At 57.9% G+C, this 25,571-nt stretch overlaps 1 protein-coding gene across 19 annotated transcripts; it reads right to left on the reverse strand.

The window, feature by feature from the left end:
- Positions 1-630: 630 nt before the first annotated feature.
- TMC6 (transmembrane channel like 6) lies at positions 631-25,511 on the reverse strand. Of its 19 annotated transcripts, XM_043496546.1 has the most exons (23): positions 25,277-25,507; positions 24,104-24,154; positions 23,711-23,796; positions 17,929-19,216; positions 16,966-17,096; positions 16,108-16,239; positions 15,199-15,357; positions 14,667-14,772; positions 14,333-14,429; positions 13,028-13,282; positions 12,268-12,452; positions 11,883-12,027; positions 10,785-10,940; positions 10,379-10,554; positions 9,851-9,935; positions 7,671-7,768; positions 7,391-7,486; positions 6,156-6,231; positions 5,668-5,801; positions 4,935-5,111; positions 4,120-4,198; positions 3,170-3,248; positions 631-2,395 (listed from the first exon to the last, which is right to left on the reverse strand). In XM_043496546.1, the coding sequence occupies exons 4-23, from the start codon at positions 17,982-17,984 to the stop codon at positions 2,367-2,369; spliced, it is 2,451 nt and encodes an 816-aa protein (XP_043352481.1). In that variant the 5' UTR covers positions 17,985-19,216; positions 23,711-23,796; positions 24,104-24,154; positions 25,277-25,507; the 3' UTR covers positions 631-2,366. The 19 variants fall into 19 exon arrangements, with proteins under 19 accessions (XP_043352481.1, XP_038228572.1, XP_038228574.1 ...); XM_038372644.2 differs by having other exon boundaries at positions 5,668-6,231; positions 17,929-18,043; positions 25,277-25,509; XM_038372646.2 differs by having other exon boundaries at positions 5,668-6,231; positions 17,929-18,110; positions 25,277-25,509.
- Positions 25,512-25,571: the final 60 nt, after the last annotated feature.

The following is a 25,571-nucleotide window of genomic DNA, read 5'->3' on the forward strand; positions in this document are numbered from 1 at the left end:
CTTTAAGGTGCCACCGGACTCCTGGTTGTTTTTGTGGATACAGACTAACACGGCTGCCCCCGGATACTTACAGAACTTACTTATTATAGAAGCTTTTTGAAACTTAAGACTAACTCATTTTTCCTGCTTTAACCTGGTAAATATCTATTTCCTTTTCCTAGTTAATAAATCTGTAGATAGTTTATTATAGGATTGGCTACAGGTATTGTCTTTGGTGTAAGATTTAAAGTGCAATTGATCTGGGATGAGTGACTGGTCCTTTGGGGCTGGGAGTAACCTGACTATGGTGATTTTGGGTGTAAGGGACCATCTATCACTGAGGCAAGCTTGCCTAGGTGACAAGATAGTCCCCTTGGGCATTCCAGTCTGTCACGGAGTCCCCAGGGGCGATGCTCTGGAACTGCTCCCTACGAAGCCAGTCAGGACTCTGGTGAAGTCTCCTCTCTGGGAGCAGCCTGTCTGCAGGGCAAAAAAGCTCACATGGCTTCCCCCTTCCTGGGTCTGACCTCAGAGCATTCAGCATCCTCTGCCCCTCCGTGCACTTCCCACAGCGAGTCCGCCCAGGTGGGGTCCTGGGGAAGCCAGAGGGTCCTGCCCCCCAACTCCGCAGTCAGACGTGACTCTTAGCCAGCCAGTAACACAGAAGGTTTATTAGATGACAGGAACATGGTCTAAACCAGAGCTTGTAGATGTAGAGAATAGGACCCCTCAGCCAAGTCCATTTTAGGGGGCAGTGAGCCAGACAAGCACGTCTGCACTTCACTCCTCATCTCCAGCCAGCCCCAAACTGACTCACCCTCCACCCCCTCCTCCTCTGAGCTCTCACCTTGCAGGGGGGAAGGGGCCAGGCCCTCAGTTGCCGGGAAACAAGGTGTTGGCCCTTTTCTGTGTCCAGACCCCTGCACAACCTGCCCTCTAGGGCTCTGCAACAGTCACACACCCTTATCCGCAAACAGAAAAGGAGGACTTGTGGCACCTTAGAGACTAACAAATTTATTTGAGCATAAGCTTTCATGAGCTACAGCTCACTTCATCGGATGCATTCATTTAACATTAAGAACAGTCCCACTTCATCACACATCTGTCTGTGACTCCATGTTAAGGCTGTTTCAGTGCCTGAGGAGTTAACACTTGAACCTGGCTGGTGAAATCTAAGTCTAAAACTCCCAGGCAATGTGGGGTTAAGCCCTGGTTCCTAACAGTCTGCCCTGAAGCTGGCATTCATGCTCTTGCCAGGCCCCAGGAAACAAAACCTCCTCGCTTGACTGGTCAGTCCTAGCATTCAGTAATAGCTGTGGAGTTTGCTGAGTCCATCCTTTTCTGCCTTGCCTGCCTCTCCAAGGAGCTGTGCTCATCCAGTGAGAAACAAAGGCCGGAGGTAGTTAGCAATTGCCAGATGCCCACGAGTGGTGCCATGGGTGGCCACCAAGCTGTTGGGATGGGCTGCTGCCTCACAGCTCGTAACGGTGAAAGCAGATTTTGGAACATCAGCTTCTTGGGGCAGACTTTCTGGGTAAGGGATTGCAGGGGAAGGAGAAGCCCTGGTCAGTTCAGACAAGGTTCTGGGACAGAGGTGAGGACTTCTCCCCCACGCCTGCATATCAGTGGATGTTAGAATGAGCTGCCACAGGAGCTCCCTCTTTTCACAACCATGTGACAGAAAACAGTCACCAGCAACCAGCTGGGCCAGTTACTGAAGAACTTGAAAACAACAAAATAAATGACAGGTTTCAGAGTAGAAAATGCATCCGATGAAGTGAGCTGTAGCTCACAAAAGCTTATGCTCAAATAAATTTGTTAGTCTCTAAGGTGCCACCAAGTACTCCTTTTCTTTTTTCTAACTCGGTGGGGAGCTTAGAAAGAGGGAGCGTGGTTTTAATAGTAACAGAGTAACATGTCCCCAGGGGAGGGGCTTCCTGAAAACCACCCAGCTGCTGGGACAGCCAGGTTGGGATCTGGTGGCTTTGCAGACACCAGCTGAAGGCCCAGCAGCGTTAAACATCCCACTGTCAGACAAGAGCCTGGTTTGGGCCATCACTTTTAGAACCCGTTGGCACCAGGTGTGCTCGGCTCCAGCAGGGCCTGACCGCCCGCATGGCGTCTGGACCCTGTGCCCTGATGGAAGGCAAGGTCTCGGCAGCATTTCCTGGAGAGACAGAGTTACAAGCACCAGTACATGATAGGTGTGGAGGTTTTTGCCCAAAGATAACACGCCAGTGCAGCTGTAGGGCATGGCCTGGGTGCTAGCACCAGCAGGAGACTGGTTTTCTCAGAGATATGTCTGCATCTCTCAGTGCAGCCCTGTAAAGTCCATTCCTGGCTCCGGTCTCTCCAATAGGAGGCTGCGGCCAGAGGGAAAGTCCTGGTCACACATTCAGCTCCTTCCAAGGGACTCCTACAGCACAAAGGGAGCGCTTCAGTCATTATCATAATCAAATCTGTATGCTCCTATAATGCCAAGGGCCCCTCGGGTCCTGGCTCCCGGTGTGGGTGCTGCCCAGACACACAGGGAAATGGTCCCTCGCTCACAATCCAGCCTCTCTGCAGACTCTGGTTCCTAAGCACTTCCCTTGCTGCGGGATTAGATGGGGCAACATGCACCCTCTGCTGTCCTCGCCATGGAACAGCAGGGCCTGGAACTGAATGGCCCCTCAGCCTCCCTAAGCACAGGGGAAATGGTTTCCCAGTCAAAAGCTGTTCCCAGTGAAAGAGGAGTGAACAGCTATTCCCTGTGGCGTGTGTGAGGCAAGGTAGCAGCCACAGAGTTGGGGCCTGGTCTGCCTCGGTACGAAGTCAGCTGGGAACATTGTACCTATTTGCCTCTGCCTTTGAAAGCTGAGGCGATGCCCATCTAGGTCCCTGTTGCGGCACAGCAACTGCAGTAGAGATTTTGCTGACTAGCTCAGGCAATTCCCTGCTGTTTCTGTTTGCCCACCACAGACGCCCTTTGCTTTGCAGCTCTGGCTGCTACCTGCACTGCCCAGAGCTGTACTGAACTCAGCTGGTCGGGGCAGCGGAAGGGGCAGCTGGGCCCAGGCTTCATTCACTTACAGACGAGGCATTGGATAAATCCTCCCAACATTTCCTTCATCTCCTTGGAGCATCAACGTCCAGGAGCTTCAGTCCGACTCCGTCCCCTGCCCACCCCCAGCCACGCACTGAGTCTCACCTGACACCCAAGGATGGGTCTCTTGCTTCCCATAAATGCACTGAAGCCTCTGAATGAGAAATCTCTTATCTTCCCCTTCCTAGAACAGAAGAGACACCATCGTGAGAAAAGGGGGGCAGAACAGGGCCATGGCCCCTGGCAAAACAAGCCGCTCTAATAGAAGAGATGGAGAAACTAACACTCAGCTGTTATGGCCAAAATCCAGTGGGAGCTGCAGGTGCTCAGCACTCGTGAAAACTAGGCCACTCATTTGGGTGCCTAAATGTGTGTGTAGGTGTCTAACCTTAGGCAACCATTAGAACTCGGGAGTTCCTGGATCCCAGACCCATGCTCTGTCCACTTGACTACATCTTGCACCTCCCATCACCTCCCTGAGGCATAAGCATGGGGTACAAGGAACCAACGCCGAGCCACGGGCTCCTGTGAAATCTATGTCCCCAGTTTTCCTTATGGCTCCACAGCAGATTACCAATAAGTACCACAAACCCTTTCTCCTCATAAGAACGGACACATTGGGTCAGACCAAAGGTCCATCTAGCCCTGTATCCCATCTGCCGACAGTGGCCAATGCCAGGTGCCCCAGAGGAAATGAACAGAACAGGGAATCATCAAGTGATCCATCCCCAGTCACACTTTCCCAGCATCTGGTAAACAGAGGCTAGGGACACCATCCCTGCCCATCCTGGCTAATAGCCAATGAAAGACCTGTCCTCTAGGAACTTCTCTAGTTCTTTTTTGAACTCAGTTATAGTCTTGGCCTTCCCAACAGCCTCTCTCCTCACACCTTCGGCTTAAACCTTTGCATGTAAAAGGCACTTCTCTGTGCCATGGTAGGGCCTTATTTAAGGTACTGGCACAGAGGCAGGCCCAATTCAGCTTTCCCTGGGTCCCCAAGTCCCACACATAAGGCAGTAAGAAGCAAGCAGCATGCAGAGGTCCCATGAACTCACGTTGTCAATCTGTTCCTTCAGCAGGCAGATGATTCTCCGCTGTCCTTTCACCACCTGGATGTGGAGGTAGATCACAGCTCTGCAATGGAAGGACATGAACTGCAGGACTCAGGGTCTGATGCCCACATTTGAGGGGGTAACGCATCCCAGATGCATGGCTAGATCACCTGCCATTCTCTCTAAGCCAGAGCAGGGGACGGGGGGAGGACGGACAGGGTATGGGGGGGACAACTGGGCTGGCCCCAGCAGCCAGTCAGAGACCTCCTTTCTCACACACCCAACCTCTCCTTCCAACACATTTCTCTGTGCTCAGCCACTTGTTTCTCTGCCTCAGGCGCCCAGGGAGTGAGGAGTGGGACACACACTCCCTGAGCAGCCCTCCAGCTCCCCCGAGTGGCGATACAATGCGTGGGGTGAGGATGTCAAACTGTGCTTCACTACTTCAGTGGGGTGACACATCTGACCCCCTCACGCAGAAGAGGCAGCTCCACCACCTGGTTCAGGGGAGCCGCTCCATTAGCTGCCGGAGCAGCAGCACCAACACCTTCTTCCAGGCTCACACCCATGGGAGAGTGAGACCATGGTAAGGAGAAATAACGGCTAGGTTCAAAGGGCTGTGCCAAACCCAATGTAAGACCAGTGCTGCTCTCTGGGCGGAGGCAGGAATGCTCCTGGGTGACACTGTCCCGGCTTACCAGGGAGCTCAAAGCACAAGGACTGAATGCCTTGAGCAGCTATTCTCAGCTATGGGGAGTCCAGTCTGGTGTGTTTGCCTGTAGTTTTCAGGCTTGGATTCTGAATTCAGTCATACTCACAGCAGGACTCCAGACACAAAGAACAGGAAGAAGGTATTTTCCACCAGGTACTTGTGGATCCAGGTGACCCAGGCAATGTTTGGGCTGGATTTCTCCAGCTCTTGAACCCAAGTCTTCCCTGACTTGTAGATGGTCTCCTGCATCCGGAACGGGCCACATGTTTTGGATGGTCTCACTCTGGGCAGACAAAGAGCAGATGAAAGTCAAATGGCCACCTGTGGTAGAGGATGACTTCCAGCAGCAATTCACTTGCTACCAGAACCACCACCTGACCTGGGCTTTGTGCCTTTGGTGTGGAATCTAGATGTTACCTCAAGAAACAACACAGACCCGATTTCCATGCCCCCTAGAATGGGCTCCAATTGCAGTCATGCACCGGGAAAGACTTCCTCTAACAGGGATTTGATCCAAGGCACCCCTGCCTCCCTGCCCCACCCCCAGCAGTGCACAGGTGTTTAGAAACCGCAGGGCTGAGTCGGAGGCAGGCGAATCCTCTCTGCAGAAATATCCTCTGGCTGCCTTTATTCATACAGTGCTAAAGCACGCAAGGTGACTTACAGACAGCTCCGAGACAGGCCCAGCCCTGAAGAGCAGACAGGACACAAAGGCTGATTGGGACCAAAGCACTGGGAAGCTGGAGGGGGGAAAGGGGGAGGGAAGAGCAGTCAGACCCCACGGCTGGTTGGCTCCATTCTCTCTGTAGGCATGGAGGGTTCTCATTACACAAACTCACGCCCAGATGATGTAGGAGAGGAAGATCACGGCGCCCAGGAACGAGGGGAAGCACAGGAGGGTGATGAAGACAGTGCTCATGTGAGATGCGCGCCACGGCTTGCTGGGAGACTGGCAGTTCTTCATCAGGCTGGTCTGGAGATACAGAGTTAAACCAGCTACTAACTTCTGACCCGAGTGTAACAACCCCCCATCGGCCAGGACATGGGACAGATGTTCTCTGGGCCCAGGGAGTCTCAGGCCACTGCTGCTAATAGAAACAGAGAGGGTGAGAACTGGTGCAGGTGAGGAACGCCCGTCTGACCCCTCTCTTCTCAGGGAGCTCTCCTCTGTTTCTGGACAGAGCTGAATATAGAACTCGGCGGGGACCTTTCCCCCAGTCCAGCCTCTAGACCTCCCGGCTCTGGACAGCGTGATTGCAGCTGCAGCACTTGCTGAGGCCGAACAGCAGCTGCGAGCCAAAGGCCGGTGGGTGGGGACGACCGTTACCTTCTTGATGTAGAACAGGAGCACTAGCTTGAGGATCTGGACAGCTGGGAGGAGGGGGCAAAAGAAAACCCCCAGCCTGAAAGGAAGAAGGAAAGATACAGTAAATTTGTGAGAGCCCTGCACTCCCCCCGTCCCCCCGCCACCCAGGAGCCAGTGCCCCCAGCCATGGGGCAGCATGGTCATTGCCTTGTTCTCCTCCAGATGGGGGGCTTCCAAAGTGGACAATGGAGCCAGATCCAGCCTGGCCGACAACGTGACCCCCACGGCATAGCCCAGGGGCCCGATCTGGCCTGCCTGCCTGACAACGTGACCCCCATGGCGCAGCCCAGGGGCCCGATCCGGCCTGTCTGCCTGACAACGTGACCCCCATGGCGCAGCCCAGGGGCCCGATCCGGCCTGTCTGCCTGACAACGTGACCCCCACGCTGCCCAGGGGCCTGATCCGGCCTGCCTGACAATGTGACCCCCACGCTGTACCCACACGGCGCAGCCTTTCCAGTTTCCTTTTTCACACAATGAGTTTCTAGCCCTGGAGTCTACAGAGAAAACCTGCTACAAGCGAGTGGAGTGCGACCAGTACATGGTGCCTGCGTGGCTCAGATGGGGGAACTCAACTAGGAGTCTGGCTGGAGCTTCGCTCTGACACACAGTGCCCACATGGGCTGGTTGAGCAGCTGGAGCAGGAATGGGGGGTGCAGCCGGAGGCTGGGAATGGGGAATCGCTGCAGGAAGGAGATGCAGGAGGAACAGAAGCGACTTGGAGAGAAGAGAAACAAAGGGCAGAAACCGGGATGGCCTGAGTGAGGATGGAAGCGACAAGCACTGAACGAATCACAAATAAGGCCAATGGTTAGTTACTACACGAGGCCTTGTTCTGCCATTGACACGAGTCCTGCTGCAGGTTGCGAGGGAATCGTAATCCTGACCTTACACCTGGCCCCCAGAGCATTTGCCCTCCTTCCACGCACGTTCTGTTCTGCACAGGTTCTTATCCCGCCCGCAGCCCTGCAGCGTGTCGGGTACCTTCCCACCTGGGGTGTTCTCGCTCCCGGGGGAGCTCCGTGTGCAGGGGGGTTTAAAGGTGCTCGCGGCTCTGTGTCTGAGCCCCTGCATGAGGCAGCCAGAAGCACCCATGAAATCTGGCAGCAGCCTATCGGCTCTGGGAAGAGGCTCTAGCTACACAGGTAACGGGTGGGGGGGAAGCTGTTGAACCACTGGCAGCAGGAGATGCCTCACCAGGTCAGGGTCTGCCCATAGATCAGCTCCAGCACATTCCGGGCAATGTCAAATTCAGGCCTCTGCTTCCTCATCAGCTTCTTCTCCAAGATGAGCCTGGAAGGCAGAGAGAGACTCTCAAGGGGCTGAGGCCACAGGACACTGAGCCCCTGAACTTTCACTCCAACAGAGACCAACCTTGCAAGCAAGATGTGCCAGTGTCCCAGCAAGCCAGAGCTGCCTCTGCATGGTGGAGCTGGGGAGGCCCCAGCACCAGGGATGGGTACCACACAAGCATTACCTCCAGAGCAGCTCCCCAAGGAAAGTGTCCAGGAGTGTGAACATGAAATCCATCACCACAAAGCGGTACAGCTCCTGCCCCACAGACGTCTCCCAGCACTGGGAAAACACAGGCACGGGTGCATCAGGGAAGAGGGTAGAGATGGCTCCCTCCTCCCATCAGCTCTTCTGTAGCCCCCAAGCAAGGTCTGTGAACACCTGCCCTGCAGCTCCCTCAACAGTGAGGCACTCACTCGTGGTGCCCTGCCCGCTAAGGCACTCTTTCCATGGCAACTGGTGGGCTGGCAACATTCTCACTTACTAGCCAAACCTAGCCACTGAGCATTCAGATTACGACAGTCTGCCTCTTCGAAAGGGGAACTTGGAATCTTTGCTATGCTGCATTGTGCCATCCCTGCCCATTGCAAGAGCCAGCAACAATCACAGAATCGCAGGACTGGAAGGGACCTCGAGCAGTCTCTAGTCCAGTCCTCTGCGCTTGTGGCAGGCCTAAGTATTATCTAGACCAGTTGTCTCCAACCTTTTTTACGCCCAAGATCACTTTTTGAATATAAAGGCAACCTGGGATCTACTCGACCCCTTCCCCAAGGCCCAGTCCTGCTTACTCCATCTCCCCCCTCTCTCCGTCGTTCACTCTCTCCCACCCTCACTCACTTTCACCGGGCTGGGGCAGGGGGTTGGGGTTTGGGACGGGGTCTGGGCTCTGGGCTAGGGCCGAGAGGTTTGCAGTATGGGAGGGGGCTCTGGGCTGAGCCTGGGGCAGGGGCTTGGGGTGAGGGGTGCAAGCTCTGGGAGAGAGTTTGGATGCAGGAAGGGAATCTGGGCTGCGGCAGAGTGTTGGAGTGCAGGAGAGGGTGCAGGGTGCAGGAGAGGATATGGGGTGCTGGCTCTGGGAGGGGGCTCAGGGCTGGGGATTGGGGTGTGGCCTCCCACCGGGTGGCACTTACCTCGGTCAGCAGCGAGCGAGGCTAAGGCAGGCTTCCTGGAAGGGACCAACACGCCACTGTGGCCCCTGGGAGGAGCGGGGGGGGCACTTGGCTCTGCACGCTGCCCCTTTCCGCAGGCACCAACCCCAAAGTTCCCATTAGCCACAGTTCCCCGTTCCTGGCCAATGGAAGCTGCGGGGGTGGTGCTTGCAGGCAGGAGCAGCGCACAGAGACCCCTGCCCCCTCCCCCCCCGGGGCATGCGATCCACTTCCGGGAGCAGCATGGGGCCAGGACACTTAGGGAGCCTGTCTTAGCGGCAGCTCTGCTACACCACCAGAGATCAGGATTGACTGGGAGAGTCTCCAGGATCAACCAGTCGATCAAGATCGACTGGCTGGTGACCACTGACCTAGACCATCCCTGACAGGTATTTGTCTAACCTGCTCTTAAAAATCCCCAATGATGGAGATTCCACAACCTCCCTCGGCAATTTATTCCAGTGCTTAACCACCCTGACAGTTAGGAAGTTTTTCCTAATGTCCAACCTAAACCTCCCTTGCTGCAATTTAAGCCCATTGCTTTCTGTCCTGTCCTCAGAGGTTAAAGAGAACAATTTTTCTCCCTTTAACAACCTTTTATGTACTTGAAAATAGTTATCCTGTCCCCCTCCGTCTTCTCTTCTCCAGACTAAACAAACCCAGGTTTTTCCATTTCCCTTCATAGGTCATGTTTTCTTGACCTTTAATCATTTTTGTTGCTCTTCTCTGGACTTTCTCCAATTTGTCCACATCTTTCCTGAAATGTGGCGCCCAGAACTGGACACAATACTCCAGTTGGGGCCTAATCAGTGCGGAGTAAAGCGGAAGAATTACTTCATGTCTTGCTTACAACACTCCTGCTAATACATCCCAGAGGGATGTTTGCTTTTTTTGCACAGTGTTACACTGTTGACTCGTATTTAGCTTGGGATCTGCTCTGATAATCTGAACCCAGCACGGCAGGGGTGGCAGATTGTCCCAATATCCCTGGGCCAATGGGAGAGCTTAAATGAGTGCTCCTCTCTCTGAAGGGTGCAGCTGGGCCATTCTGTAGCTCCGAGTAGCTCTTGTTCCCTCAGCATGCACAAGATCCATTTACCCCTCATTTCTGTGCAGCCCATGCAGCTGTGGGCTAGAGTGTGGGCTGGGTGCAGGGGCCCAGAGCTGCAAGGGCCCAGCTCTCAACAAGCAGAGGTTGCAACCAATGCAGACTGACCTCGCCCTCCAAGTAGTATCCCCTCGTCCGACTCAGCCAGTGGTAACACAGCAGGCCCAGAACGACCATCTTCAGAATCAAACTCCTCAGGACGAAAGAGAGGGGGAGAGGAAGGTATCAGAGTGAGCGAGCGAGAGCGATCCCATGCCAGCAAGAGGAGCAGGGCAGGGATGGACAGAGAGCTCTGCTGGGCTAAAGCATGTGAGCTCACCTGCTCCATTCAGCTGCTCCGTCCGAGATCTCAGTGCAGGGAAGGGCACCAGCTGTATGCATCTCCATTGTCCCTCTGGGGCAGTCCCTGGCCAGCCCTGAGAGCAGCCAGGGCCCACCCCAGAGCACATGGTGCCCCCCTGGTGGCAAGGAGAAGGAGGAAGATGGAAGGCCTATGGCTCTCTGAGAGGGTACTCAAGCCCAGGTCCTTCAGGGAGTCCCGGGCTCCCAGTGCTGGATTTCTAGCTGTAGCACAGCAACCAAGAGCAAAAGAAAAACCCAGATGGAGGGGAGTACACCCCACCCCCACCGCCCTACCTGCAGATGGCCACGTACACCTCCAGTGCTGGAGACTCCTGCTTCTCCCAGGCTGCCAGCAGGTTATACAGGTACGGCATCACCAGGTTCATCAGAGACACCACCATAGGCAGAACCAGCAGGAAGGCTTCCTGCTGGGTCTCACTGCTCCCCCTGTCTCGGCTGTCCTGGTGCACCTGGAAAGCAGGTACCAAGGGGATTACTGGCCTACAGACCACACACAGGCTCCTGAATCTCCTGACACGGGACTCTGCCTGCACCAGAACATCCCCAGCCTCTTGGGAACAATGCGACTGCCCATGTCTCAGCAGAGCCCAGCCCCCGCCCCGCTAGCTCCGGGACACCCCTCCAGGCAGGGATGACAGCCCCTTATGAGAGGAGGGCCCAGCACAGGGCCCGCACTCACCTTGAGCATGTGTTCGGAGAAGTAATACACTGCGATGACACTGCCTAGGACGGTGCCCAGAGACAGTGCCCAGGCCAGACTGAGAACCACGATCCTGCCCACCCTCCTGCACAGGCTCATTGGGAGAGACTTGGACTGCCACTCTCCTAGCAGCTCCTGCAAAACAGAACCATAACAGCCTGACCTGATTGGTACCAATGTTGCTGGGGCTGACTGGTGGGCTCAGCGTTTGCTGGGAACAGGCTGCAGGTCCGGAGTAGCAAACGCCTCCCCAGGAAGGAGGGAGTGGTGGAATGGATCCGGGAGCAGCCAAACGGTTCTGCAGAGGGGAAGGACCCGGGGCCTTTGGATGCACCAAGAGAGCTGTTGTCCCAAGGGGCAGAAGAGGGGGTTTCCAACACTAGGGCAGGGGTTGATCCTTGGGGAATGGGCCAGGACCTGGTGTAACACACCCATCTTTCAGCTGTGGGGATTCAGGCTCAAATCCCGCTTTAGGTCACAACTGAAAGTGAATTTTGTGGCTTCAATTTAATCCCCAGCTTGCCCAGTTACAAAGCCACCATGGTGGTCATTCCTGGCTCAGGAGCAGCCCAGGAGTAACACAGCGGGGCAGAGCAATAGTGAGGGGCACCAGCACAGCTGTGGGAGGGGGGGCAGGGGCAGCTGTGAATCTGGGCTACAGGGCACCAGCAGAGCTGTGGGGTAAAGTCTGCACAGTTTGGTCCCTAATAAAAGAACTGAATCTATAATATGATCAGTGATATTGTTATAATTGGGGTAGTGCCCACAAGTCCCACTGAGCCCAGGGGTCCCTGGGGCTAGGTGCTACCTGTACACAAGGAAAAAGAGTTCCAAACTCAAAGTGCTTCCCAGCTCCCTAGACAAGCCAGAGCAGGCAGTGTTGCCCCCTGGCTTTAACAGATGGGGACGGAGGCACAGGGTTTAAGGGACTTGCCCAAGGTCCCACAAGGAGAATGTGGCAGAGCCTGGAGTCGAACCCACATCTGCCAAGTCTCAGGCCTTTGCCTGAACCCTGTGGCCAACCCAGGCCGTCTCAGTGACCCGGGAGCGGGTGGAACTTCTCTGCGCAGCACTCGCCTTCAGCTGAGTCCGGATGTTTTCGTTCTGCAGCCTGACGGAGCGTCTCTGGATCACCTTGTAGTCCCAGGCACAGAACACTTTCATGGCAAAGTGCCCCGACGTGCTGCCCACGCGGTAACTCTCGCCAAAGGATCGGGACATGCTGGACGAGGAGCAGTCAGGGAATGGAGATTGCAGAGAAAGGAAAGGAAAGGGGGGCATTTCCGAGCCATCAGTGGGTGCCGTGGGGAGCATGGGGCTGGGGTAAGTTAAGGGGAAGAGGTCATACAATACCCAGACTGGGTGGGCCCAGAGGTCGGGGGTGGTGGGGGGTAAGTACTCAGATGAGGGCGGTAGGGTGAATAATGCAAGGCAGAGCCAGTGAGCAGGGAGGGCGCCTTACCTGTACATCAGCAGGATGCATGTACTGAAGAAAGAGACCCCAATGGTGAACACATAGGCCAGCGGCATGTTGTACAGGAGATGGCCTTTGCCAGGCTGGCACTTCCTACTGCTGGGGGTGCAGGAGTCGTTCAGGGTGAAGTTACTGTAGTAGCCATAGTACATCAGAGTCTGAGTGAAGTAGCCCTGCAGGGAGAAGACAGGAATGGGCCCTACTGCCTCCCCCAGCTGCAGAGCAGGGGGACTCTACATGGGCTACCAAGGGAGACATGGATCCCGTCACTGGAGGGTTTTAGGAAGAGGCTGGACAAACCCAGGTGGGTCTCGGGTTTCTTGGTCCTCTCGAGGTCCCTTCCCGCCCAACGTTTCTGTGATCTCTGGGGCTCCACCTCCAGGCACCATGATGGGTGCTGTTCAGCAATGGCAGTGCCGCTCCCCTCTCCCACCCTACCCGTCTCTGGGATCCAGTCCCCGTCCAGGCTAAAGAAATCCAATGCAGGGTGCAGCTGCTGTACGGCAGGCCCCATGCCCTATTGCAGGCGGGGGGGGGGGTGCCTTTCTCTGAAGCACCCAGCACAGGCCATTGCCAGAGGCACCTCGCTCTGGGCTGGAAGCACAGCTCCTGCTGAGGAGGGGATGCTGATCCTGTCTGTGCCTGAACACTGAGCGGCGGCAGGGCAAGTGGCTGCTGCTCCAGGGCTGGGGAACGCAGACAGAGGGAGGTGGGTCTCTGAGGTCTCGCCCTCCAACGCAGTACTCACCGCCCCAGTGAGGAGCTCGAGCCCTGTGAAGAGCCTGCTGTTCTCAGTGGCCGGGGGGTACACGGCCTGCATTGCTACCATGAAGATCAAGAGGGTCAGGAACAAGAAGGCATTGAACATGAGAAGCATCTTGAGGAAGAGGAAGTAGGACAAGACACTGGAGCCGAAGCGGCCGCCGATCTGCTTCAGGGAATGATGCCAGGGCTGGAGGGAGTGGAGGAGGGAGAGGAACCCATCCCAGAGACTCCGGAACCCCTGGAGGGGAACAGAACTCAGGTCAGAAAAGGGGGCCAGGACCAACCCGTCTGAGTCACCCCTGCAGCCCCTCCAACCTCCCCTCTCAGCTGTGGGAATCCATGCAGCGTGTGTGCTGCCACTGTCTCGCAAGGCCAAACTCTACTTAGCGCAGCAAAGCTGCTCCTGGACTGTAGCCTGCCATGCTCTCCCTCTGCTGCTCCCGGCCCCATCGCCTTCCTCCCGCTTGGCTACTCCAGCGAGGGCTTTGCTGAGTGGCCCAGAGGCGCAGATGGGATGGACAGAGATGTACCATGCCCCTGGGAGCTGAGCACAATGGCAGCTGTGACTGGAAGAGATTTGTGTCCTTTAAGCATCATGTCTCAGGTGTCCCGTGCACATCTAGAGCTGTTTGGTCTGCACTGGTGGAGTCACCGGCGGAAGGGATGTCACCAGCTCGGGGGCTCTGTGAACCTACCAGAACCAGGGCCCCCCTACCATTCACCACGAGCGCCAGGGCTCAGCCCGGGCAGGTCCTTGCCCAATACCAGCAACAGCTCCAGGCAGTGAGCACTCAGCATAACAAGAACCACCCTGGCCAGTGAGTGCTGGGCTAGACCTTTCCCTGCCTCCAGAAATGTGCTCCCTTCCCAGCAGAAATCCCAAGACTTCAGCTTCCCAGGACATACAGGGAGGCCAGACAAGGCACCTATTCCCACGGACGCTGGAGAGTTCCCAGGGCCCCCCTCCCTGGGGGGCTCCACCCAGCTTTGAATTTATCTGAGCTGCTTCATAAACAACTGGGGAAAAAGTCAGCCACTATCTTGATTCCCAGCGAGAGACAGGAGTGCAGCAGGGCCTGGCGCCAACTGCAGGACTCTGCCAGGGGCCACAGCCTGGGCTGGGGAGAGCGGGGAGGGAGAGGAGATCAGGGGCTCCTGTCCTGCAGCACGGGGCCTTTGACTCTGCGAGGTTTCTCTGGACAAAAATCAGATCCGCCCCTCCTGGCCCAGCAGCCGGTGCTGCCAAGGGCCCAGCCTGGCACCTGCAGTGAGCGGGGGCAGGACTTACTGTGACAAAGTCGTGTTTGAGTTGGCCGCAGCAGGACAAAGGCCTCCTGGTCCTGTTGGGTTTCCTCAGGGTGCTTCTGTGTCCACCCAACTCCTGCCTGCAACACACAGTCCCGTCACACCACAGCTCAGACGCCACAAGGGAGAATCCGCGGGAGGGGACAGTTCTGCTCTTGGGAGACCCCACACCACCCACAGGACATCGGCCTGCTCTATTCACCCCCATGCTCTCCGAGCCCCTGCCCCACCCAGGTTCCTCAGGCCAGAGAGACTCCGCTTAGGTGCGGGGGCAGAGCTGACACCTGCTGCTTCCCCTGTCTTTGGTGGGGACGGACCTGAGGCTGCGTTTCTCTGCCAGGCTCATGGGCATCGCCTGCAGCATGTGGTTCCTCTGGCTGCTTGAGAGGCTCTGCAGCTCCTTCACCAGCAGGCTGTGTGTGTCTGGGGAGGAGAATCGCAGCAAGAGTCATGCAGGGCAAAGTGGGGCACCCTTGGCAGAAGATGGGGAGCCTCCATGTCCATGGGACATGCATGCAAGGACCGGTCCATTCTCAGCCGAGGTGGGGGGGAGAGCAGGGAATGAGATGGGGCTGGAATTTCGTTCCAGGCCATTGCCCCAGCTCAGCATCGCTGCCATCCCGAGGGGGGGCGCTGGACACATTGCCCCTCCCCCATCCCAAGGGGCAGGCGCTAGACACGTGGCCCCTCTCCCATCCCGAGGGGGGGCGCTAGACACATGGCCCCTCCCCCATCCCGAGGGGGGGCGCTAGACACGTGGTCCCCCCAATCCCAAGGGGGGCACTGGTATGCCTGGCCCTGCAGCCTGAGCATGGACTCCCAGCGCCAGTTCCAGCAATAGCATCTCACCTTCCTGCTCTGCGTGGCCGGCGTCCAGCTCCAGGTCGTACTGCCGCAGGCTGGGCCGTGCAGAGCGGGACACTTGGTGCAGTGGTGGCCAGCTACTCCGGCGGCGAAGCTTGGTTGTGCGGTTGTAGCACTGCGAGATAATGGCTCCTCGGTTGTGCCCTGGAACACACAGCCAGCACACTGGGTGTGAGCGAATGCATGCACCCTGGCGCAGGGAGCTAGCGGGCCCGGGCGATCGGCAGCCTCTGGAGCCAGCAGCTCCCCAGGGACAGGTCTCCTCGGGGGCTGCCCCAGGCAGTGGCATCGGGTCCCCCTCCCCTCAGCTTTGCTTCCAGCTGCCTCATGAATGAGGGTCCCAGCTGGGGGCATTGCACTGTTCCTACAGTGGGGGTTGGGGCAGGGTGGGGTTGGTGGGGCACGGTGGGGTTGGGGTGGGGGGACATACCTTGGCGCAGGTGGGTGCAGGGTGGTGATGGTGGTGGAGGTCGGGGGGTTGCAGCTTGGTGCAGACAGGCAGGTGATGGTGGGATGATATTGGGGTGAGGGCAGGGTGGCGTTGAGGTGGGGCTGGGTAGTATTGGCGGGGACAGGGTGGGGGGCACGGTTTGGGGCAGGTGGTTGGAGTGGAATGGTATTGGGTCAGGCGAGTGTGGGGCACAGCTTGGGGCAGGCAGGTGAGGGCAGGTTTGGCTCTTGGAGAACCACTGGTCTGCCCCGGGGCTGGTCCAGCTGGGCTGGGAGGTATGACTAGCCGGCGCCTGGGCCATGCAGCCATGAGCGGGCCCAGGACTCTTGGCTCCAGTCTCCTCATCCCACTCTCTGTACAGGGATCAGGCCAGGCTGGGGGCGGGCAGCAGGACCGGAGCCAGGCTGGGGCTGCGTGGTTGGCTTCCCGGGACTCATGCTCACCGATGGTGCGGCTGGGCATGCTGGCAAGGATCCGTAGCGTGGCTGAAGAGAAATCCGGGTGCTCTCCCCTCAGCTCTGGCTCCTCCCAGGCCTCGGTGCGGCCGGCTGCAGCAGCCCCATGGGCCAGGTTTTCTGGGAGAAGGCAAGGAAATGCACTGAGCTCTGCCTGTCGGGATCAGAGAGGGAATTCCCCGCAGGCTCCCGGGGACAATCCCCAGCCAGGCCCACAGCTCCATGCCTGGGCTCCCCATATACCTCGCTCAGGCCTGCACCTGTTCAGAGAAGACGCCTGGCCCTGAGATGAGCTGCTGGCCTCCGTGGGGCACCTGCAGTGGCACTGGCTAGAGGCACCCCAGGAACAGAGTGCTCCCTGCTAACCCCCACAGGGTCTGTCTGTTCCAGCACTCGGCCCGAGGGCTCGGAGCCTCTCTCGTCAGCAAGCTTGCCCGAGCTCCCTGGGCCCCTCCTGACCTCTTGGCGACAGGGTTGCCAACTTTCTAATTGCACAAAACTGAACACCCTAGCCCCACCCCTTCCCTGAGGCCCCGCCCCCTGCCCCACAGCCCTGCCCCCTCGCTCACTACATTCCTCCTCCCTAGGTGGCTCAGTCTCCCCCACCCTCACTCACTTTCACTGGGCTGGGGCAGGTGGTTGAGGTGTGGGAAGGGGTGAGGGGTGGGGCTGACACCTTGGCGAGCGCTTGGACGATGGAACGTTGAATGAGTAAATGCCAGGAAGAGTCTCAGGAGCACAAACTAGGCTTCGTATCTGAGCTATAACCTGTGCCCCTCTAGCACACACAGCTTCTTGGGCTGCAAAGCGCCCCAGATACACCCGTGCCGCAGGTCACTGCTTTACCTCTGCCCCCGAGGGTCAGCTCCTGCAGCTCCAGCTCCTGCTCCAGCTCCTGCTCCTCCATGCTCTGCTCCTGGAGGAGCTGCTGGAAGGAACTGTGCATAGCACCCTCATCGCTCAGGCTCAGATCTGGGCTGTGGGAAACACGGAAGCCAAGATACAGGCTGAGTGGCAGGTAGCCGCGCCCACCATGACTATAACCCGCTGCCCTTGGGCTCAAGACAAGGTGGCCAGGTCACAGGTTTGTAAAGATGCCAGATTCTAGCAGCATCCTCTTGTCAACTCAGCGGGGGTGGCGCTGGGACACAGCAGCCCCTGGCTGCACCCCAGAAGTATCCAAGGGCCATGGCCTTGGGATCTGACTGAGTTCCAAGGCCTGTGGAGTTGCTACCACGCAGGGTCACAGAGCCCATGGGGCCACTGCCCCAGAGCAATTCCTGAGCAGGATCACACTCATTGCCACCCCAGGACAATTCTGTCTGCACAGGGATGCGCTGCAACAATCCCATTTCCCCTCAGTATCCCCAGGGAGGCAAGTTCTGAGCTGCACGGCCCCCATCCCCACATGGGGAGGGCAGACAAGTGCGCCCACAACGGAGGCTGTTGCTGTGGCAACCTTGCTCCACCAGGACACTCTCTTGGCAGGGCCAGTGGGAGCCTCTCAAGGGCCAGGGTGGCTGGCTCGGGCTGAGAGGCTCCCTCCCACCGCAGACTGGGAGAAGCCTGAGTGCTACCATGTTAAGGACTCGATGCAATAGCTGTGTCTGGATAGGTTCCCCAGTGGAGTGGGCAGAGTCCAGGGACCATGCCCCTGGCAGGCAGCCAAGTGGGGCAGCAGCGTTGCTGCTCTGAGTTACATAAATGGACCCTAGACACCTCGGTGATGGGCACGTCGGAGGTGCAGGTCTGAACAGATGGTGTGCTCCCCTCCCAGGCAGCAAGGAGGCAAATGGCCATGCAACTCACCTGGCACCGTCCCTACTCTCCGGAACACAAAGGGTGAAAGAGAATGGCTGGGTCATCTCGGGTTCTCAAGTGCAATTCCAGCAGCTCAGGGCCCAGATCCAGACAACACCGGGGCCTGGAGTTCGCCAAACAACACACTCTCTTAGCAGCGCCCTCTTCTCTTCATCTCCCACTTGTCATTTCTAAAACAGGCCCGCCCAGAGCTAGTGAGCCATGGGCAGAGTACAGCCAAGGGTGCTGGCTGGGCGATTCCCTATCTAATTCAGCCCAGTGAGCAGGGGCTGGCTGCAGTCGGGTCCCGCTGCTGGAGAAGGGTGTGCTGGGCTCTGCCACCTCCCAGGCGAGTCCCACGGAAACACAGGGACTGTGCTGAGCCAGGCAGCACAGCACAAAACACGGAGAGGAAGGAAGAGAGGAGGGGACAAAAGCTGCGATTCAGTCACACACCAGCCCTGTTTACAGATAGTGCAGATGCAGCAGCAGCTCGGGGCTGCGGGCCCAGAGCCAGCAGATCGTGCCCTAGGGGCTATTCCCAGGGGAAGGGTGGAGACTAGATATTTTCAGGTGTTTCTAACATGCCCATCACTGGGCACCCACAAAGTTAGGTCAAGCAGCAACTGGAGCTGCCGTGCTCTGTGACTCGCTTGCGGGGAGAGCCAACCCACAGGCTCAGGCTCCAGGCTAATTGCCCAGGGATTGCCTGGTTCAACAGGAGGAGGCCAGTCCAGTTCTGGAGAGATCAGCGGGGTCGAGGCTCCCTCTGCCCACAAGATGCTTCTCTTGGAGAATCCTACTCACTTGGGAAACCCCACAGCCCCTGTGGCAATGCCTCTAAGGCAGTCAGCAGGGCCCACTGGGCAGAGACCTCCCTGGGACAGGTTCCAGGAAGGCAGGGGCATCAGCAGCACATGGGTGCAGGGTCTGGCACCAGGGAGCTGCTGGGGAGTGCCAAGTGCTGGACACAGGATACAGCTGCGCCTGGGGCAAGGGTAGCTTTGCTCTGGCTTTGGATGATTAATGAAGCCAGGTGCACTCTGGGGTGGCCCCAGCCTCACAGCTCAGCAAGGCAGCAGCTGCTCAGACTCCCCCGCCCTGTCCATCAACGCTGCTCCATCCAAGTGCAATTCCAGGGTTACATCAGGGAGAAACCGGCGTCCCCCACGGGGAGGATGAAAGTCACGAGGGGCCCCAGAGTCACTAGCCACAGGGATTAACCCCAGCCCCATGTCCACCAGCAAAGGCTGCTCAATGGCCAGTCCCTGCGTTCAGGTGCAGCACAGCCGCTCACCTAGGGCAAAAAGAAAAGGAGGACTTGTGGCACCTTAGAGACTAACAAATTTATTTGAGCATAAGCTCAGACAAAGCTACTCACAAAAGCTTATGCTCAAATAAATTTTGTTAGTCTCTAAGGTGCCACAAGTCCTTCTTTTCTTTTTGCGAATACAGACTAACATGGCCACTACTCTGAAACCTGTCACCTAGGGCAGTGTTTTTCAAACCTCGGCGCTGCATCGCTCTGGTCAGCACTGCCGACCGGGGTGTTAAAAGTCCCATCGACAGTGCTGCCCAGTGAAAGCAGGCTAGTGCCTACCCGCTCCGACACCGTGCTGCAACGGCTCTGGCTTCTAGGCAGGGGGGCTATGGGGCTCCACGCGCTGCCCCCGCCCCAAGCACCGGCTTGGGAGCTGGGATGGTGGTGCCTGTGGGCTTGCGCACCTCTCCCCAGGAGCCAGACCTGCTGCTGGCTGCTTCAGGCACAGTGCGGTCTGCGGTGCCAGGGCAGGCGGGAAGCCTGTCTTAGCACCCCTGCTACGCCACTGACCGGGAGCCCCCCCTAACCCCATGCCCCAATCCCCTGCCCCAGCCCTGAGCCCCCCAAACCCAGAACTCCTTCCTGCACCCAAACCCCTCATCCCTGGCCCCACCCCAGAGGCTGCACCCCCAGCCCAGAACCCTGACCCCCTCCTGCATCCCAACCCTCTGCCCCAGCCCTGAGCCCCTCCAACTCCCCAATCCCCTCATCCCCAGCTCAGTTGGGTCGTGGGCATAAACGATTTTCTTCAACTGGGTTCCTAGAAAAAGAGTCTGAAAACCTCTGACCTAGGGCGCTTGCTTCCTTTTTTACACAAGGGCCCTGACCTTTTGTTGCAGCTTACAGCCAAGGAAGCGGAAACCCACCGATTTGTAAAAAGAAACTGCACAGAAAACAGCAATGAGGAGAGATCTCTCCCACATCCTCTGCACTACGCAACCTCGACCTCCTTTCCTAGGCGCTGCTGCGACTTGCCCAGAGACACACTAACCCCCTGGCTCCCTCTGTCCCGGCAGGGACCCTCCTCCATCCCTACCCAGGCATGGTTGCAGGTTTCCAGCTAGGGGCTCTGTCTGTTCCCAGCCGACCACTTGCTCTGTGCAAAGCCCCAGACACCATATGTCATGCAGTGCGAGCAGCTCCCAGCAGTGATCCACCCTCCGACCGGCTAGCCGAGAGACCAGATGGTCAATGCTGGGCACTGCCTGGGAGCCTTGCAGCACCTAGGGTCAGGACTCAGACACCACAGTGCCAAGCCTGCCGTACATGGGTCAGAGAGAGGGAAAAGCTGGAGCTTTATCCTGTGTGTTGGGGCTACTCCCCCAACCAGAACAGGCAGGAAAAAGGAGCCACTCTCTTCTCCACACTCCCAGTTCTGATTCCTCAGCGGGCACCAGAACAAACAGCCTGTGTGTCCCTGCCTGGGCAGCATGTAAATGCAAACCCTTTGTCCTCTCCCCACACAATGCCCTGTGCAGCCCAAGGCCAGGGGAGGGGCGTCCCCCTCTCACCCAGTCCAGCTCCCAGAGGGTCACATACCAAGATGCATTTTGCACCCCGAGTGAGCTGGAAAGTCTGTGCAAGGCACTGGCAGAATGAGCTGTGGCCTGAGCGAGCTCCTGCCCTAACCAGACCCCCTGACTGGCTGTGAATGCCTCTGATCACCTATGCACCTCTCTGCTGAGAACCAGGGCTACCCCGGACACCTGGGACCCCAGCATCTGCAGGGCCCCAGGGTCCCAGGGGCAGCTCAATGGAGAAGGATCAAAAGTGGAATTGTTCTCCCAGTAGATGGGAGGGAGCCCCAGGTCATGCTAGGCTGACCCTCCCTGCCCATGGCTGTCTGACTCTCGGTATCGGTCGAGTGTGGAGCTGGGCATGTCTTTGGCAGCTCCCCCTGGCACAGGATAAATAGGAAATTAAAGAATTGGGGTTAGCTTAAGCTTGGTTAAGGAAATCTCAGTGTTGTAAAGAAAGGCCCTGACTGGCAAGTGGAAGGAAGGCCTTGAAAACCAGGAGGAATGGAGTGGGGTTCCACGAATCTCTAATGTGATAAGGGGAAGTGTCTAAAAACAAGGCTTCTGACCAATAGGGGTGACTGCAGATGGTTAAAAATATGACAAAAAGAATCCGTCTTCAGATGAGCCAACACGGCCCTTCCCCAGTGTTAATGCCTGCGTGAGCCCAGGTGCAGTGGAAACCTGCTGGGCACCAAGAAGGGGAGGAAAGGCCTCAGGGAGAAAGGAGAGCGTAAATCTTGTCTGGACTGAGACTGGAACTCGGGGTGACCTGTTTCCAGTGGGTTCTAGCTGACTCAGTAATTGGCAGTGACATCTGTGGTAGGTGACATGGCCACCCTGGAACCGACCAGCCTGAGTCTGAGTACCCCACGCTTAGCCCCTTTGTGGGTGTCTTGATCAAATGCTCAAGAATGTTTTGTTCTATAGGGGATGTAGGAAATTGCTTACTGAGTTGGCTTTTCAGGCATGTTCAGAGCAATTGTATAAATACTAGGTGGTCCTTGGATTTAATAAAAGAATTTATGGTTCAGTTTTTGTTTGGTGGTTTCCCATATTGATAATTCCAGCACCCAGCTAGCGGTGGATTAGCCACTGGGCCAAAGGGACCTGTGCCCAGGGGCCCTGGCCAATTGGGAGGCCCCTCAAAAATAGGCCCCCCGTGCCCCACTCCGTCCCCCCGTGCCCCACTCCGTCCCCCCTGCCCCACCCGGCGCTCCTGCTGGGGAGTGGGGTCGAGGCACGGGGCTTGTCCTGCTCCCTGGAGGAGTGCCGGGTGGGCAGAGCAGGGTAAGCCCCCGCTCCCTGACCCCACTCTCCCAAAGGAGTGCCAGGCAGGGGGGCGGGACGACCCCATGCCCCAACCCCATTTTCCCAGCAGGAGCACAGTGGGGAGCAGGGGGACTGCAGGCAGAAGGGGTTGGGGAGGGGCCCTCACTTTCCCTGGCCTAGGGCCCCATAAAGCCCTAATCCGCACCTGCCCCCAGCATACTGAGAACTGTCATCCCCACGAGGTGCCAGGCCGCCTCCCCATGTCCTACGCAGAGATGATTCAATCAACACACAAGACTTGTGCAAGAAGCAGCTCAGCACAGTTCTCCATTGCACAAGGCGGCTCTCCCTGGACACCTTTGCAGGCCAGAACCTAGGGCTGGGCAGCACAGGCCTTGGGAAATGCCAAATGCTCCACCCTCCGCAGGAGCCACTGGACTGGCCTTAGAACTGCCCTCAGGGGAGCAGGGCTGGCCCCCTGCCTGCTTCCTCCCCCTCAGCCCCCTCTCTCTCCTGCCACTTGCTTCCCACGCCCAAAGCCCGCACTGAGTGTCTTCAGGCACTAAAGAGTTAATTGGAGCAGAGTCCACCCCTTCCTTCCAGTCCTGGAGCAGCAGGAGTCTCACTTCCCTCAGCCCTTCACATTCAAACCACTCCCTGCCTCAAGTCCAGGCAGACAGTGGCCCAGGCTGGCGTGGCTCCATTTCCCCTATCAGAGACAGACACTCCCTCTTAGGAAAGCACTGGGCCCCCAGGTAACCGCTGGCCCTGGTGTGGTGGAGCACCAGGGAGCTGGACACCCAGGCAGACCGGTCCCGCGGGGGCTTGCTAGGAGAGCAGAAGACGTGATGGTCCCAGTAGATGCAGGCTGCGCCTACCTGCAGTCCCCGCTCCAGGAGCCACCCCTGCCAGTGTGAGAGGCTGGGCACAAAACTCACCTTGGATCTCCCCGCTCTGTGCAACCTGCGTGGAGGGCTCAGTCCCGCTCCAGGGATGATTTCTGGAGCATCCGGCTCCCGTGGGTGGCGCTCGTAGGGCCCACCCCTCCTTTGGCCCCACAGCCAGCACAGACACAGCCCCCAGAGGAGCAGTGCCTGCAAGCACAGAGGCACACTGCACCAAAGCCCTGCCTGCAGGGTCAGGGAAACTCAGGAACCTCCCAGCTTTCTCTCTCCGCTCTGGTCTGGTGGTCCCAGACGGGGCTGGCTGGAGACTCCAGCCCCTGGACCTCTCCCTGCAGCTGTCTCCTTCCCACCAGCTGGTCTTACTGACCAAAGTCCCTGGGTGTGTCCCATTGGCTCCCTTCCCTGACCAGCTTGCCTGCTGCCTGTGGGGGCAGGCACACTCTGGACTGGAGGCAGCTGAGCTTGCCAGGGTCTGTGTGCACCGATAAGGGCAGGAGGAGGGCAGCTCCTACGCCGCTCTCAGGACTCAGATCAGCTTTTTGCTGTTCCCAAGTCCATGCACGCCTCCAGCCCCACCCCATAGCTTCTTCCTAAGTCACCCCAGGGCTGACTGAACCCTGTCTGCATGGCTGCCCGTGGCTCGGGGTGGAGCTGGGGCACGCTAGCAGTGTGGTGCTACAGCCCTGGGCTGGAGGCATTTCAAGAGCCTGGGCTCAGACCAGCTGTTTTCACAGAGTCCATGTCAGCTGCAAATCCCCCTTCTCAGCTTCACTCACCTGCCCACTGCAGCGTCCCTCAGGGGCAGTCCTGGGTGGGGAGCCTGCTGCTCTGCGAGGGACGAAGCACAGTGAGAACAATCCAGCTGGACAAAAAAGAAAAGGAGGACTTGTGGCACCTTAGAGACTAACAAATTTATTTGAGCATAAGCTTTCGTGAGCTACAGCTCACTTCATCGGGTGCATTCGGTGGAAAATAAAATCTCCTCACTGTATTTTTTCCACTGCATGCATCCGATGAAGTGAGCTATAGCTCACGGAAGCTTATGCTCAAATAAATTTGTTAGTCTCTAAAGTGCCACAAGTCCTCCTTTCTTTTTTGCGAATACAGACTAATACGGCTGCTACTCTGAATCCAGCTGGACAGGAGCCAGCTCACATTCCTTCCCTCACCTGGAATGCAGAGGATGCTGGGAGTTGTAGTCTTTAGCCAGTGGTGTCCACCTGGAGGGCAGAGTGTGATTTTAGTCTTAGCTCTGTCTGCGGCGAAGGACTCGGCAGCTCCCTGGGTGTGTCCCAGGCCTGCCTTGCCCAGCTTCAGCAGGGGCCAGGGCCCAGCGGTCCCAGGGATTTCTCAGACTCGGGCAGGCAAGCTGCAGCGTAGCCATTAAAATGGGGGTCTGGATGGAGGCGGGCCATGGGCCCTGGCTGTCTGAGGGCAGGACTCTCCTGCTTTGGGACCTCTGGTGCCCCTTGTGTGGTTCTACTTGAGGGACACTCACTGAAAGTCGGCTCAGCTGGGAAAGCCTTGTCCCAGGATCCCTCTCCCCAAAGACATAGCATGGGCTCTGGGAGCGAGCACTGCTTCCTCCGGCAGGCCCCCAAGCTCTGGAGCATTCCCACCCCACCCCCGCGCTGCATCAGTGATCCGCTGGCCACTGCAGGCGGGGGGATGTGTGGCCAGCACGTCTCTCCTTTCCTTTGCCTTCCCTCCCTTCTGCCAGGGCAGTGCCTGTCCATGGTGTGCCACGGGCATGGGCGAGCTCAGCGCCCGTCCCCCGCATGCCACAGCCATGGACGAGCTCAGCGCCCATCCCCCACATGCCATGGGCATGGGCGAGCTCAGCGCCCATCCCCCACGTGCCACAGCCATGGACGAGCTCAGCGCCCATCCCCCACGTGCCACAGGCATGGGCGAGTTCAGCGCCCGTCCCCCATGTGCCACGGGCATGGGCGAGCTCAGCGCCCGTCCCCCATGTGCCACGGGCATGGGCGAGCTCAGCGCCCGTCCCCCATGTGCCACGGGCATGGGCGAGCTCAGCGCCCGTCCCCTGTCCTCCATGGGGATGGACGAGCTGGCAGCCCGTTCTGCCATGGACATGGGTGAGTTCAGAACCCATCCCAGTCAGCATGAGTGAGCTCAGCGCCCATCCTGTTGCCTGGGGGGGGCATAGGCGAGTTCAGAGCTTGTTCCCCACGGGCAAGGGAAGCTCAGCACCTCTTCCCCCTGCAAGCCACGGGCATGAGTGAGCTCAGAGCCCGGCCACCGTGCACTGTGCATGCTTCCTGCTCAGAGCACAGGATTTCCCAGGCACCATGAGAACCTGTTTCCTGCACATCACTCACGGTAGCGAACTGGGAGCATTCTCAGAAGGTCTCATCTGTTGGGGACTCTGGAGCCAGCTGTTATCCAGGACCACATGCACCAGTTAGTGGGGACAGGCTGCACCTGCATGTCACACACAGAAGCTCAGGGACAGAGTCCTCCTGCCCCCTCCAGCTGATGCCACTCTTCTCCCGTCCCCCCCTCAGCAGATGCACAAGCCTCTGGCTGCCCTTGGCTGCAGTTTGGTTTTATGCGTCACCCTGGTATCTTGCCTTGCAGGCAGCAAGGAAATGGTGGGGGGGCCATAGTTCCTGT

Source organism: Dermochelys coriacea, chromosome 14, assembly GCF_009764565.3.
Source record: "Dermochelys coriacea isolate rDerCor1 chromosome 14, rDerCor1.pri.v4, whole genome shotgun sequence".
Lineage (NCBI taxonomy): Eukaryota > Metazoa > Chordata > Testudines > Dermochelyidae > Dermochelys > Dermochelys coriacea.